Here is a 15,745-nt window from a genome sequence, read left to right as displayed (position 1 = left end):
AAATGCGACTGCAGCAGCAGCGATGGTGACACGTTTCCTCTTTGTTGCGAGACGCTTCTCTCGATGCAGTGCAATACCACAGCTACAGCGGTGACATCCAAGATGCGACGGCAGCGACGGCGACATGCTTCTTCCTCTTGAGTCGTGCTTCCAGCTCCTTGCGACACGCAGTCCCTCAGAAGGCCCAAAACAGCAACAGGCACTTCCCAAGGAACTCTGTGGAGCTGGGGGTTGAAGTCTGTTGTCCCTGAGACTTCAGCAGGTGGCAAGATCTGTTCCAAGCTCTTGGGGATCCTTACAAGTTCATGAAAGTACACAAAGTCCCTTTCTCCTCTCTTTGGCAGTCAGGCAACCACTGCAGGCCAATCCCCCAAGCAGCACTTCAGCTTAGGGATAGTCTCTCCTCGGTTTCTTCTGGTTCCACTCCTCAGCAAAGGTTTCTTCTTGTGTGTCCAAAAGGGATCTAATTTCTTGGGATCAGGGTCCCAATATTTATACCCCCAAATCCTTTTTCCTCTGAGGGCAGAGGGGCCTTTGCCCAGTCCAAACCAGTTCTGGAGCACTCTGTTGACAAGACTCCTTCTTTCCTTTCACAGTGCAGGGCAGAGACATCAGACGTCCCACAGGAGGTGGAGCCAGCATTGTGGAGGGAAAGCACAGCCCTGGAGCACTTTGTTGACACGATTCCTTCTCTTCTTTCACAATGCAGGGTAGTGACATCGGCCGCACCACAGGAGGTGGAGCCAGCATTGTGGAAGGCAGGCACAGCCCTATTCAGGTCCCAGTTGTAACTCCTCCCACCCATCTAGATGCAGATCTATCTATTCACCACTGGGCTGACTCATTCTGTCTCCTGGAATTCCCCAGCCCTGTCATTCAAACTCCAGACAAGGAATACACAACCTAGCAGAGGCAGGCTTTGGATAGTCAGACAAGAAAATACCTACTTTCTAAAAGTGGTATTTTCAAACACAGAATGTTAAAACCAACTTCACTAAAAGATGCATTTTATCATTTGGAGTTCAGGCATACTAAACTAGAATTTCTACCATGTTCCCTGAGTCAGTTAGGATTATAAGATGTAATAATCTAACTGCCCATTCTGGCCTATGGAGAACAGGTAGCCTTGCAATAGTGAAAAACGAAAATGGCTGTAAATCACTATTAGGACATGCCACACACACACACCAGGGCATGTCCTACCTTATACTTACAATGTACCCTGCCCTTGGGCCTACCATAGGGTGTCTGATATGAAGAAAAGGGACGGTTTAGGGACTGGCAAGTGGGTGCACATGCTCAATCAACATGCCAGTACCAAACTGCACACAGGCTCTGCAATGGCAGGCCTTCAACACACTTTTACGGGCTGCTTCTGTGGGTGTCACAACCAGTGCTGCAAGCCCACCAGCAGCATTTGGCTTACAAGCCCTTGGCACACTCAATGCACTGTACTAGGGTCTGACAAGTAAACCAAACCAGCCAATCATGGAGTCACTAATCCATACATTAATTTTCAATAGGGAGAGCATATGCACTTTAGCACTGATCAGCAGTGGTAGTGTGCCCAGAGTCATAAAACCAACAAACACAGGTCATAGAAAATATAGGAGGAAGGCAAAAAGTTCAGGGATGACCCTGCAAAAAGGGCCAAGTCCAACAATAAGGAACAATTCCCTTCCAAACTTCCTCTTCAAAAATGAGGTGTGTGGGTCACTTGCCCACGCTCACGCTCACGCTCATAAAACCACCCTTGCACTGTATGTTTAGCAGGTGTGGGAACAGGCATGTGCGATGTTTGTAAATACTCACCAAGATGCATTAGGAGAGAAACTTCCCATTTTCCTACTTCTAACACACACTTATGAATGTGAGGAATTAGCCAATCATTGTATAGTAAACCTCAACTGAGTCTATAACAACACATAGTTCCTGATTGTGAGAATCACCTTTCATGCACAAAAGTGTCGCTGATGTGAAAAAAAGATTTTACGAATTGGCCCCATCAGTACCTACCTTCCTTTTCGCTTTGCGAGGAATAAAGATGTGTGGCTTCCATTGCACCAAATTCTTTCTTCGAATCAGTTTGATCCCCAACCGGTCCTGAAGGAATTTTGTGAGCAAAGGTGGGTCACCTGCAAAAACAGATACATCTCAATCATACATTTGCAAAGCCTCTATGCTCTAGATACACAGCAGTCAACAACTCCCAGCTAAATGATGAACAAACTCCTAAGTCAAATGCATAGGATATAAGCAAAGGTTGCATCTCATAATCAAAGTTAATGACCAAGGGCCTGATTCACAAACGGCCTCCGCACTTATGACAGAGACCCTGCAGTAGTGGCGGACGGGTCCCTCACTCGTGGCGGGACCTCCGCAATGAGAAATTGCACTTCTGAGGTCCCGCCACGAGTGTCTGGGCCCTTTGTAAATTGGGCCCCAAGAGTTAAGAGGATGGACACTGCTCATCTAGATGTGCAAGGATGATGACACTTTAACAGTCATGTAATCTAGTAGCAAATGCTACGATGGATAATGTTTTACCCAGTTGGAGGATCACCCCAGACTATAGCTTTGTTTACACTGTTGGTTTGCTCAAAATCCAAATACATGTTAAATATAGAGCTGCCTTTGCAGCTTTCTACAAGAGGGCCCGTCTAAACTCCTCTGGTACACAGCGCCTTGTGCTAATTCACTAAGAGCAAATGTTGTGCTTTGCATTAAAACCAAAATTAGGATATTTCGCTATTAGGATCACAACATGTCTATTTCCTTCCAAGGACTGAATGAGGAAGAACTGTAGAGAAACATGCTTCTGCGGAGTAGAACACACATTTATCTTTTCTATAACCATTAGCAGACATCATCTATGAAACCCAGCTCTTTGAGAAAAGGAACCGGGTTTCTGATATGCAGCCGATGTACAGTGAACACTATACAGAGATGCTGCAAAAAACGTGGCGAGAGCATATTTCTCCTCTGAATTATCCTCCATCCTGGATGAAGCTGAAGATGAAAAAAGAGGGACAAAGGATGTCTGAAGGGTTATAAAAGTCCCTACGCCATTAACGCAGGTGATACTTTCTGAGATTGTGAGGTACAAGAGATTAGGGTATAGTAGAGTTTTAATCCACAAATTAAATGATTTCGAGCCTCAGATCATACATATTTGTAATGTAAAGAAGGAAAATAATGTACCATATCAATTTGCAGAGGTAATGTCTCAATTGCATCTTTACATCACCTCTCCATATTACAGACAGCTCCAGACACCACAATGTTCAATATATTGAACCTCCAACCAGGGCATTGGTGGTTCTGGAAAAAACCTTGCAGGAATAGGCACTCACACAAGATGGCAGAATATATGTGAGACACAGAATCACTTACAGGTTTCCAGAAAACTCACAAAACTCAAAGAAGAAGAACAAATATGCCAGGTGTGACAAGAATACAGGAAACCCAGAGTACCCAGAGAAATTATAGGAGAGACCCAGCCTCCCTAAAAGGGGAACAAAAGAATGTGAGAATTCAGGGGCATTTGGAGAGGCAGAGAGGAGCACCAACCACATTCCAAGTTCAAGTGACTTGCAATTCCTCTGGAACCAGACAGAGAAACTGCTGCCAAGAACAGGGACTAGCCACGGAGCTGTAACTTCCCAATGTTTGCCAGAGCCTGCTGTATCCAGTTGTAAGAGGATACACCTCTGGAGTACTTCTCACTCTTATTTATCATCTCCCCTAAGAGATCGTACGAAAAGAAACTCCTTCATCTTGTCCTTAAATTATATTATGATATACGGTGCATGTGCGAAGTCTGATACAAGGAACCATGCAGCTAGGGCATCATCATTTCAATTTTCATGTTCTATGTATAAATCAGATTATTAAATTTAGATGCCTAGATTAGGACAGCGAGAAGTACGAACCACTAAATGTATCTGATGAGGTTACCCCAAAGTAACAGGATTCTACTGTCAGGTCTTGCTGGGGTTTGCAGTGACATATGCTACCTATAAACACCACTCTATTATTTGGCGCCAATCAACCTGAATTAGTCCTTGTCTGAAAACAGCGACCTGTGGTGGAACCTTCATAATTCCTGCTGATCCTAGAGAACCACAACCCAAAACACTCATAGTGACCAAAGGCCTCTTGTTCACAATGTGGGCTCAAACACACCCTTAAGTGGTCTGTCAAACTTGACAACAAAACTTTCTAGAGACTACTAGACTCTTAAGTGTATAAGTGGTGGATCCTTCCCCAGCATCTCCTTAAAATTTACATATGTCAAGACTGTATGTTGAGGCACTACAACTGTTGCTCCTATTACTACTTCTTTAGTCCATTGTTACAAGCCAAATGCAATAAAACATCTCAGGAAAACATTTTGCTGCTCCTTGGAGCATAGCCACATTAAATGAAATACCTAAAGTATAAATAAATAAATAAATAAATAAATAAATAAAATGCAGTCTTATTTTCCCTACTTTTGCAATAAATACCCACGTCCTGATCAGGGCACCATAACTGAGTTTTCGATTAACCTGTGCATGAATGGGCTAATATTCCTGGTCCGCTGTATTATAAGGACATACAATTTCATACTTATTGTAGTGCAAGAAACATAAAAGGTCAGGCGGCAAAGAAGTGAAAATGCCAGCAGGTATGAGGTTAGTCCTTTCAAGAACCCTCCAAGGCACCGATAACCTTCTAAGGCACCAAAAGGAATTAGTCACTTCTCCTTAAATTGCATTCTAGAAAGCATGAGTCTTTGTCAATGGCAGGGGACAGTAGATACTTCTTCAGTGAAGTAGGATCCCACAAGATGTCCTAAACTGTGCTTGCAGGACTAGAAGTGGCAACTCACAGCACCTCGCCCACTTACTGTAACACTAGCAAGTAGGCGTAGATTTCAGTGACCTCATTCCCGTCATCTGCACCTCGCACCTGTTCAACAAGGGCTCTGGCATAGGTGGCTCTGGGGACTTTGCCTGTCAGTGGTTCAGCCAGACCTAGTGCCAGATAATCCTGGCGTTTGCACAATGATGGGCCAGTTCATCGCTGAGGATGGTTCTTCTTACCTAATTGGAGCCCTCTCGAATGAAGAACATATCAGCTTCCCATCACCCATGCTGGACGGGTCATAGGAGTCTGCCACACGAGCATCACCCCGTGAGATTCTCTTTTCTCAGCTATGAGAAGTTCTTCAGCACTAACTCTTTGCTAACTTACAGACCTTACATACACATTCTTGCCAGTAACACCCATACAGAAACACACCAAACATATCACTGCAACCAGTGTCAATCATTCTGGACTCGGGTCCAGGCAAACATGACAACTTATTCCTTCCCCGACAGGAGATATATTGTTTTGCGTTCCCTCTGGCCTCTGAACTGTGGTTCACCTAGGGTTCTGTGAAATAGAGCACCTGCTACAATGACTCTGCATACATCACACTCACACTTCACAAACATGGTAGGAAAGACAGCTGAATGTAAATAATTGAGATGTAATTTAATCATGGTCCAATCATGAAAAGCAAGTGTAATGCATTAGTTTAATTCATGGATGTGCTTTTGTATGAAATAAAGTTTTCTCATTGTTCCAGCACAGAAATCCAATGGCCGTGCGGCAGTACTGTTTAGGGCATTAGCAGAGTGCAGTGCAGTGCAATGCAGTAGTCAGCCAGCAAGATAGCTTAACATGTCAAGTGCTGGATGCTTACATCTGTGTATTACAAATTTCAAGTTCAGCAGGTCTACTCAGTTTATCATCCTTCGTAGGTCTGTAAAATGCATGCCTTTGAGTCTAGAGACAACAACGCTTACCATTTTCCTAAATTGCTATGAGGTCACTGCATGGAGGAATGAACTGCACAAAAATTTGATTAGTAGTTAACTATTTGGACAGGGAAGCAACTAGGCAGTTCAGACAGTCAGTCTCCATGTCCATCTGACTTAAAATCTCAACCTTCTAAATTCCAATTGACTGGGTTTCTTTTTTCTGCCGTACAAAAATGTGTATCATCACTCAGTGGTAAGGCATTGCTAGAACTGGGAGAAAACAAAGTTTAATCATGCCATTTTTGCAGTCCTGTTTGCCAATGGCTGCCCTCTCAATCATACTCCTCGACCCGCAGATGGCAAACCTAGAAGTAAGAGTGGTCACTTGAGGAATGCAGAACTGGAAAAAGTGAGGAGCATGCATGCATGGAAGGGCCTGAGGCATATGGATATTTGTGAAGTTCGTACACAATTTCCTAATTGAATCATTAGGCATATGTGGTCAGAAGTTATGGTAGGATGTATGGGCATGTAACATCCTCAACAAGTTTTCACTACAGGTAAACAAGTACTTCTCTTGTATTTTTCTGTGAAATTTTCCAGATTTAACATTGTATCACACTGCTAAAAATTGTTCCCTCTATCATTCATTTATTTATTTATTTATATGTTTTATATAGCGCCTGAATCCCCCCCGAAGGGGTATCTCTGTGCTGCCAACAGTATTGAGGGGAAGGCTGACGGGCAGTTTTTAGAACAGGGCGGTCTTAAGAAGCTTTCTGAATTGAAGATAGCTTCTTAAGACCGCCCTGTTCATCCAAACACACTGTGAATGCATTGGGTCTATCGTGGATCTAGAGATATTACACAATGTTTAACAACCATGGTACATGCCAATATCACTAGGACCTACTTCAACCCTTGCATTCCTCCTATTTTCAATGACTGAGCCTCAACCAAGTCCAAAGGGCAGCCATACAGTGTTAAGTATCCCACCTGCAGCATGCAGAATGCTCAGAGAGGTCTCCAAAAATTCTTCAGAATACTTGCTATGAATACACCAAATGCACCCCTCCAAAAGAGTGTAGATCTGACCCTCCAATAGAATAAAATAATGTTGCCCTTTCAGGATGCTGCAGGATGTACTTACTTCTGTGTGCCGCTCATGTGCTATCGGAACATATATATATAACCAGCAGGCTGTGTTATGTCCCTTTCTGGCAGACACAAACCACTTGCACTTTAAGGTGTATTTCAGAAAATAAACTTTATTTGGTGTCGCATTTTGTCCTCACAGACTTCGTCATGGCCATTCTCGAATGGTCGATTAGCAGTGATGAAGTCTGTGAGGATGAAAAGAAGTAACAAGGATAGAGCAGATGTGTTAGTGGTGGGAAATACAATTAAGAAGCACCTGGAAGGATATGTGCTGTGGATATATTAACAAAACGTGTCTTAAAGCCATGAAATTGAAGGTGGAGTACATAGTAAAGAGGAAAAATCGCAAGTATGTACGAAAAAGGCAACTAAGATGGAACTAAGATGGGTATGAAGAATGGGAAGCGGTACATAAAACAGGAGGATGATACTCAGTGGAAAGTTAACAAGTGGGTACAAGAGGTTGGAAATGTTATAGTGGAGGATTGGGGGAAGTCAAGAACTGTTAACCACATCGATGCTCGATGAGTTCCAGCCCTGTGCTGGAATATGCAAAAACCCATTATTCATGACGAGCTGGGCTCGTCATGAGCGTGCTGGGAGGCTACTGCATGACGAGCCCAGCTCGTCATGAGTGTGGAAGGGGTTAAAGAGAGAGCTAACAATGAGATGGAGGGTGAAAGTGGAAGAGTATGCAATTTGTGGGACATTCCTAAACGAGCGTTCAGGAAAATTAAATATGTCAAGATGGACCTTAAAAGATGATCTTATATGGAACATTTATGTTGGACCCTCAGTGATGTTCCTACCAGTTGGTGGTCCCAAAAGAAGCAGGTGGAATCTGAGGCCATGGCCTTCAGATGTTATCCTGTCCTTCTGTGTTTATACCTTTGGGTCACAACCCATTTCTTGCCTCTTGCTTTCATTATACAAATTAGCCTTTTACTGAAGACCTTTAAAATGGACCCATCTCTGTATGAGCATGCGCATGCGCATGCTGGGAGTCCAGCAGTATCCTTTCAATTAGGGAAGCAAATGACCCACAGTTATCCAATAGGAGGACACAACATCACCTCTTAGCATACTGCTTATGTATCTTCTGCAAGGGGTATCATTACATGTTTCAATAAGCTACTTTTGATGTATACCCTTCTGATTTCATATTCCAATTCACAAGTTCTAAACACTTTATATACTTTACCGCTTCTAAGAGTCGTCAGAGGGTTGTCATAAATTACCAGTTCAACCAACGAAGGAAACAGCGCCACAGCAAGCAGATTCTCTTCATTTTCGATCTACAAGAGAATAGGAGAAAGTATGCAAAATACATTACAGAACTTTGTAGGAAGACTCACTTTTTACATAATTTTAACTCTAAGGCAGATTGGTTCCTAATATGGTTTGAAGAATTACATCATGGAGTAATGAAGCTGTGGAGTGTCAAAGTCTCAGAATAAGCACCATCAATGATATTGGATATCACATGAGACTTTTTACTCAATCACATTAAAAAACACTGGTGAACTCAGCGATTTCATCACATAGCTTTGTGACAGTATCCGCCAGGGTGCTTAAAGAGATTATGATACCTGCTTCTTAAACAAAAAGAGGAGCTCTCTGGATGTGTTATCCATGTCCACAATGTATGACTGAAAGGAAGCGTTTTTTCATTGACAATGACAAATGTATAGGCATGGTCATGTTTACAGCAAGCCACTCAGCCATTCGGAGGCATAATTTATTCCACTGGTCCATTCATGAACAAGAGCTTTTGAAGTGCCCTTAGTTGTAAGTGCTTCAGATGGTTAGTCTTTGCTTTTCATGTTGCAGCCACCAGCTCAAAGGCAGTGGCCAAACCATGGTATATGAATTCTATGAAGAGCGGTGGGACACCGGACCTTGGAAAAGGTATGCAGACAACTCACCACTGAAACGCAGGCAGAGGAGGAAGGCCCGGAGGAAATACCTCCTGACCCAGGACACAGGCAACAGGGAGATGGAATCAACACTAAAAAGTCAACCGTCTATCAAGGACAACAAAACCATTATCAATTTAGCAAAAATAAATCTTACAAAAGCAGAAGGGCAAATTTTACAATAGGGTCTATCTCATTGCCCGGAAAGCAATTTCAACTATGTCAAAACTAGGATGGATGCATACCTCTGTATTAGAATGCTAAAGCTAAAAAAATTCTTTATATTGAGAAAATAACGATTACAGTCCCATGGGGGAATCACAAGATCTGAGTCAGCAGCAACAAGAGCTATCCAATGCAGCGGATGCAGACAGACCTTTACGATTGGATTTACAAGACTTATGGGAGGAGGGTCAGGTAAATCAAGAGCAAATAACTGCCACACCATACAAGACAAAAACTGACGGAGAACCCGTCCAACCAACTCCTTTCCGGGTAAAGTCTACTTTCAGTCATGTAATGGAAAGAGACTCAATTGATATTTTCAGCGAACAAACAGTGACCCAACTGAAAAGATTACACCATAAGGTTGAAAATTCAAAAGGAGCAACAGTATGGAGGGTGGAACTCTGGGGGCAGGCGGGTCAAATGTACTATTTCCACTCCAACTTAAACAATAGTAGGCGAAGTGTTGGAAAAATACATAGTAATAATTATGAAAAAATACCTGTAAAATTATCACAACATTAAAAATGTATATAAAAACATAAAAAGTTAAGTTCTTATTAAAAAAACAATTTCTATAAACAACCAAATACACTACTATATTACTTACAAAATATATATATATTTTTTCATTTCTTTATTAGGCTTTTTTCCATTTAGAATGTCATCCAACAGATTATTTCGCTCTGATACCTTGCAGGTAATCAGCAACAACACGCATAGAGGCTATGGGGAAAAAACACAAATGAAAAGTAAAACTGCTCTAGTTTCAGTTCTTAACTTAAAATATAACAGATATCCATAAGGGACTACAAAGTCAAATTCTCGAGTAAGCATAAAGACAATCCCCCTTCTACCGCACAGTCTAATATCAAGTAAGGGAAAGATAGTCATGGGGTGAATAGGAGGAAAGATAAGAAGAGAAAAAGAGGATGAAGGAATCAGAAAGAGGGTAATCCGAAGCTTACCTATACAATAAGAATATTGTGATGGTTAAAATATTTTTAAGAAAATATGTATTACAAAATACCAATCAATACTTTATTTACCAAGTAAAAACGCTAAAAGTATTTACAATAATATACTTCCCAACCTACTCTGGTACAAACCGAACAACCTAAAACAAATTGTGAAATGTTTCTAAAAAAAACTAAATAAATCACAACAAAAAATGTAATCGAAAAGAGTAATTCTTAAAAAGGGAACTGACAAAATGAAATAAATTCATTGATTAAATTAAATAATTACATAATTAAGAACATAAGTATCCAATTATGGTAAAAATAATTAACATTAAAAAAATTACATAATATATTTAACCGATTAAAAAATGAAATAACATTTTTGATAATATAAATTCAACTATGTAACTAAGAAATATTTTACACAATTGTTACCCTAATTAAACAATTACATTTTACAAATTGAAAATTGCATAAAACAAATACCTCCCTACCCTACAAACCCAACAATCTGCAAATAATTTAAACAAATTGAAAGAAACTCATAAACAGTTTAGAAATATTACCAAAACAATAAAACTACAAAAAAAACAGAAGTAACTAAAATTAACATATCAATAACTTTAAGTACACAAATCCTAAAACAATACAACATAATAAAAATGTATATTATATTGTACTATACATAAAAAAATATATATTAAACACTTAAAAAAAATATTCGTACCTGCAATACCTAGGGACACGATATTCTTGTCACCACAATATTTTTTGACAACATTTGTGTCTGATGATGTGATGATATTTTTGAGTCAATTTTAACGATGTGCACCCATGCAACACAGCACCGTCAAAGTAGCAAGTCAAGACATGAGGTAGTAATGCTTTGAAAAAGTATGCAAAGACTACCATTCAGGTGCCTGGCCGAGGTCAGCAACTGGGACACCTCTGGAAAGGGCATTAGAAGCCCCCACAGCCCTTATCGAATGAGCATGGACTCGGAGGGTTTTTCATGCACTGGGCACAGCAGATCTTAATACAAAGGATAACTCAACATAAAGTTCTGTCACTGCCTTAACCTTTTTGGCTAAAGGAAATACTAGAAAGAGTTTGTCCTCAAATCTGCATTGTCAAGTGCAGTCGATGTAGTACAACACTTCACTTCTGTGATCCATTCTATTCAACTAAGCAGAGAGGTAGAATAAGTGCCCTTCAGAGAAAGTATATAGGGCACCGGTCCTTTTAAAGCTAAGTGGATGTCACAATCAAAAACGTAAGGTGACAGGAGGTGATCAGATTTTGAGTCTTCGCTCATGTGCGGCAAAAGTCCTTATCTCCATAGACAAAGCACATGAACTTCAACTAAAACTTTCCTCTCAGCAAGCAAACTTTTAGGCCTGGCACGGTGCAACTAAGGTGCACTGGTTAGGATTAATTGTTATGGATTAGCCTTGAGCTTCTCCTTTACCACATGGATGATATCTCCCACTATCAAGTCCTTGGTCAACAACTCTGCGGACAACATTGCTATCAACTTTGAAAACTGTGATGTAGAAAGGCCTGGGGAAACAGGGACCATGCCATAGATGCAAGGGCCACAGCATGTGGAGGCACGGCATTGAGGAATAGTTAGAACCGCTGGAATTGTCAAGTCTGCAGGGGTGCAGCATAGACAGCAGCTGAGCCATCCTGTAATCATCCATAACATAAAGCATAACATGTGTATTTGTAAAGCCCAGGTCCACCCCTGACGGGGCATCTTGGTGCTGAATAACAGATGTTTCAGCATCACTAGCCAGAATGCCTTGACCTAAGCAGAGTTGGCCGAAGAATCATGAAACTCCGATCTCTGGACAACATTATGCAGAATGCTTTAGGAGCCACTTGACCTGGTCGCTGTAAAAGCTGAGGAATTCTGAGAAACACCAAGAGAGTGCTCCTTATCAATGAGTTGTAGAAAAACAGGAACATGTGCCAGCGTGCCAGCTGGAGCCCACTATACCCCGATTACGTCACATCTGGTAGCGTAATCACGGTTAAAGCCACCTAGGGTGTCACTGCTGGGAAACATTATTCTAGACCAGTCTGAAGCCTAGAAGGAGTATTCCTAAGGTGAGGAATCTGCGGAAATCGGGGTGCCGTATGGTTTAAGGACAGAGTTTACACTATTATCACTTTCATACAGAAGTGGATAAGAAGATGGTCAGAACCTGGTAGAGGCAATTAACCCAGGATGCAAATGTTTAAAACATAGGCAAAAAGTTATTTAAGACAGTGTTCTCTGTTGTAGGCAGCGAATTTGACAGTTGCAAGAAGCTAAGTTTGTACATGGTATCCAATACCCCATGCATGTCAACATTTTGTCAATGATCTATGATGAAGGATCGCTTAAAGGTGAACAACATATATTGAGCCATGGTCAGGTGACAAAGCCAGGTGGATTCATTCAGTTTTTAAAAGATGATATATAACTGGCCATGTGAAGAATAGAGACCATCAAAAAGGAGCAGGGAAACGACTTCACTTAAGGCGTTTTTTTTGGAAAGAAAGCCCTCACTCACCACCTAGTGATGACATGCTTCATCATCGGGCCCCACAGAGAGGACCTAGCATCCTCTCTGTGTGCTGCGACGCCAGATCTACTGCGGAGCGGGTTGGTGGGTAAGGACAGTGCTGTGCAAAGAATATTAAGTGAGTGTTGTGAAGTTTAAAAAGGTCTGTAGTGTATCAAAATTAATTTATTAGGATCACTAAGGACTTAGAGATAAAATGATGTGTAGGAAATACGTCCACAGTTAATTCAGTGGTAGTTTCCTAAGTCAGTCGACATGTTTCAGCCACGAAACGGTGTAAATTTACCTGGCATTCTTCAGGACTTGGTGTAACTAAACCCTGGCGGTATGGACTCGCTAAGGTCCACCCTAACCTAGGGACGTGAAAGTGAAAATTAAATGTGAAAAAGTGCAAAAAATTAGAAAGAAAAACTATCTTTCTAATAACTCCTGGTTTAGGAGGCTTCCAATTTTCGGTTTCTGCACTTTAATAGTGTGTAAGTTTCACACCATGGGTCACAGGAGGGGGGTGGAGGCGTAATTGGCACACCGCCCTCGACGCTCGGCACCCGTGGTATACCTATATCGACCCTCTGCTGGACCCAGAGGTCCTCTCTGTGGGGCCCGATGATGAAGCATGTCATCACTAGGTGGTGAGTGAGGGCTTTCTTTCCAAAAAAAACGCCTTAAGTGAAGTCGTTTCCCTGCTCCTTTTTGATGGTCTCTATCATCACCATTGAATACTCTTGTTTTGTTTACTACATTGATACTGGGGTGTAAGAGTATCCTACTACCCTGCCTCTCCTTTTGTTCTGACATGTGAAGAATATGCTAGAGCTGAGACATACTTCAGAAACAAGTATCCAAAAGACTTCGTACTGTGAGGCTGGTGAATCAGTGCCAACCCTCCTCCCTGTAGCTGATGAATATATGCCACCCCTTCTCCTGTAGCTGTTTATTAAATGCCATCATTCCTCCCCATAACTGTTGAATAAATGCCAACCTCCTCCCCAAAGCAGATGAATCAATGCCATATTTGACTACCTTCCTCCAAATAGCTGATGAATCAATGCCACCCACTTCTCCCTGTTGGAGTACAAAGAACGTTATCTGCCACTGCAATAAACATGAGGCATTGCTAATGAAAGTATGTCACAATGATCAGTGTCAAGGTAAGAGAAACTTCAGTTGATGAAAAAATGGCATGCCTTTGTGCGCAATGCATTTGGAGATCCAGAAATAGGATTTCTCTCAGCTGGAACAAAATCCTATCATTCTTTTTTCTGCATAATCAAAACAAGCACCAGGATTTCAGCATTTTACAAAGGCCAGTTCGAAGAGACTCGTGACTCATTTTTACTTAACTGGGAAACCAGGGGCCTGTCAGATGTTAAATGGTTGTCACTGCAGCTACTTCAGCACATAATGAAACTATATAAACGAATAAAACAATATCATGGTGTTTGGCACATCTAAATAAGTAAGGATGGACGTCACTGAAACCACCATCACAAGCGTTGTCATAACAGATGGCTGCCTCAGTGTAGCTTTTCCATGCATCAATTGAAAGCATATGGCATTTAATACCTCGACTCTTATTCTATAATGTTTCCTCCGTGACTCCAGAATCTATGAATAGTGGGTCTTTCAGCGGGTTGAAACAAGACTGATTTGCATATGGTTGTCCTTCTATAGGGGCACGCATGATCTATAAAGCAATGGAATAGAATATATCCAGAGCAACTAGTGTTTCTTTGGTTTGATTAAAGCATTTCCATCCATAATTGTTTTCAAGCGCACTGCACCTCACTAATGAGGGCCAACAAGGTTGAAACTTGCCTGAAGTTATGTTTCTGTTCAAAGAGGCTGATTTACCCGGATTTGATCTTTGTGTGTCAGACAGTGGAATGAAATGTGCCAGAGAAGCTACCAATGGTTGAGACTGTTGCAAGCATTTCCATCCATCACTTCTTTCGCTGTCTACTTTGGACCAGGAATGTTCACAATTGAAAGGGAAAGTGGGAATCTGCATACCTAGTGCACCAGTGCAGTAGGATACCTTAGGTGTTTCTTTCCTGCCAGATTGGAAACACCTTCGAACTCTACCTACTTTACAAATTCCCGTTCTGCAATAGAATCATGTTGCTCCGATGCATTTGCTGGGGTGTACCTTGTCAATCACATCTTTTTTGCAATATCTTTTATGATTGTAGTTTCCAAATTTGTGGTTTGAGTTTATCCATTTCTGAAGCTCTGCAATGCTTTCTCCACTATTTGCCTTGCTTCACTATTCCAAACTCACTGGTCCCATATGGAACTTCCTTGTATGTATGTATTTATATAGCTTAAACCCAAATGCAACGGAACGCTGAACTTTATATGGGGTTGGGAGACGATCTACAAGATTTTGTACATCAAGTGGGGAATCACATGAATGAACATTAAATTTCTAGGCACAGGGAGACTAAGTAATTTGCTGAGAATAATACAATGTTGAGAGAAGCTTGGGGCTGGGATTCAAACCTGCATACCCAGGTTCCAAAGTTGGCAGCTATAGCCACTAGGCCACATCCACACCCAATCCGTTTAGGTAGTGTTCATTTATTTCATTTGTTCATTTATATATCACTTAAACCATGGTGAATCCAAATTGTTCACAAGACTATGGTGTCAGGTGGGACTGTTGAAAGTAAATAGGGGTTCAGGGGTTGATTTTAATCTTCTAGATTATTTTGAGGTATTACAGTGGAGTGCTCTATCTTTTGAGATATATGTATACTGTGTATTCTTCTCTTTGAAATATGCACATATGGGCACATAGGAGATAAAGAGCAACACTGACTCACAAATGGGACCAGTGCGACTTGACCTATGGTGTGTGATGTGTGGGATTGAAAGAGTCACATCTGACCTGTCCACAAAATTTGATATTTGTGCTACCAATGCGCACATACTGGAATGTTGAGTGGCATAGTAAGGGAGATGAGACTTCCTAAACAGGGAGGCCGCGAAGAAAGGAAAATTGCTCAGTCAGAGGTGACTAAGGTACCAAAGAATGGCGACTCAGAGGGTCATCAACCCTCTGGGAAATGGAAGACCAGCAGAGCAAAACATGAGTTGCAGCTGAAAAGAAACAGGAG

At 41.5% G+C, this 15,745-nt stretch overlaps 1 protein-coding gene across 1 annotated transcript in view; it reads right to left on the bottom strand.

Moving 5' to 3' along the window:
• Positions 1-15,745, bottom strand: part of XRRA1 (X-ray radiation resistance associated 1) — a 299,935-nt gene that overhangs the window by 42,990 nt on the left and 241,200 nt on the right. The window contains exons 12-13 of the mRNA XM_078658576.1: positions 8,152-8,245; positions 2,017-2,135 (exon numbers count right to left, since the gene is read on the bottom strand). Coding sequence (XP_078514702.1) covers positions 2,017-2,135; positions 8,152-8,245 — 213 coding nt within the window. The remainder of the gene's footprint in view (positions 1-2,016; positions 2,136-8,151; positions 8,246-15,745) is intronic.

This window comes from Lissotriton helveticus, chromosome 8 (genome assembly GCF_964261635.1).
Source record: "Lissotriton helveticus chromosome 8, aLisHel1.1, whole genome shotgun sequence".
Taxonomy (NCBI): Eukaryota; Metazoa; Chordata; class Amphibia; order Caudata; family Salamandridae; genus Lissotriton; species Lissotriton helveticus.
Note: the sequence above shows the minus strand (reverse complement) of the source record. Positions and strands in the feature narration are given on the sequence as shown.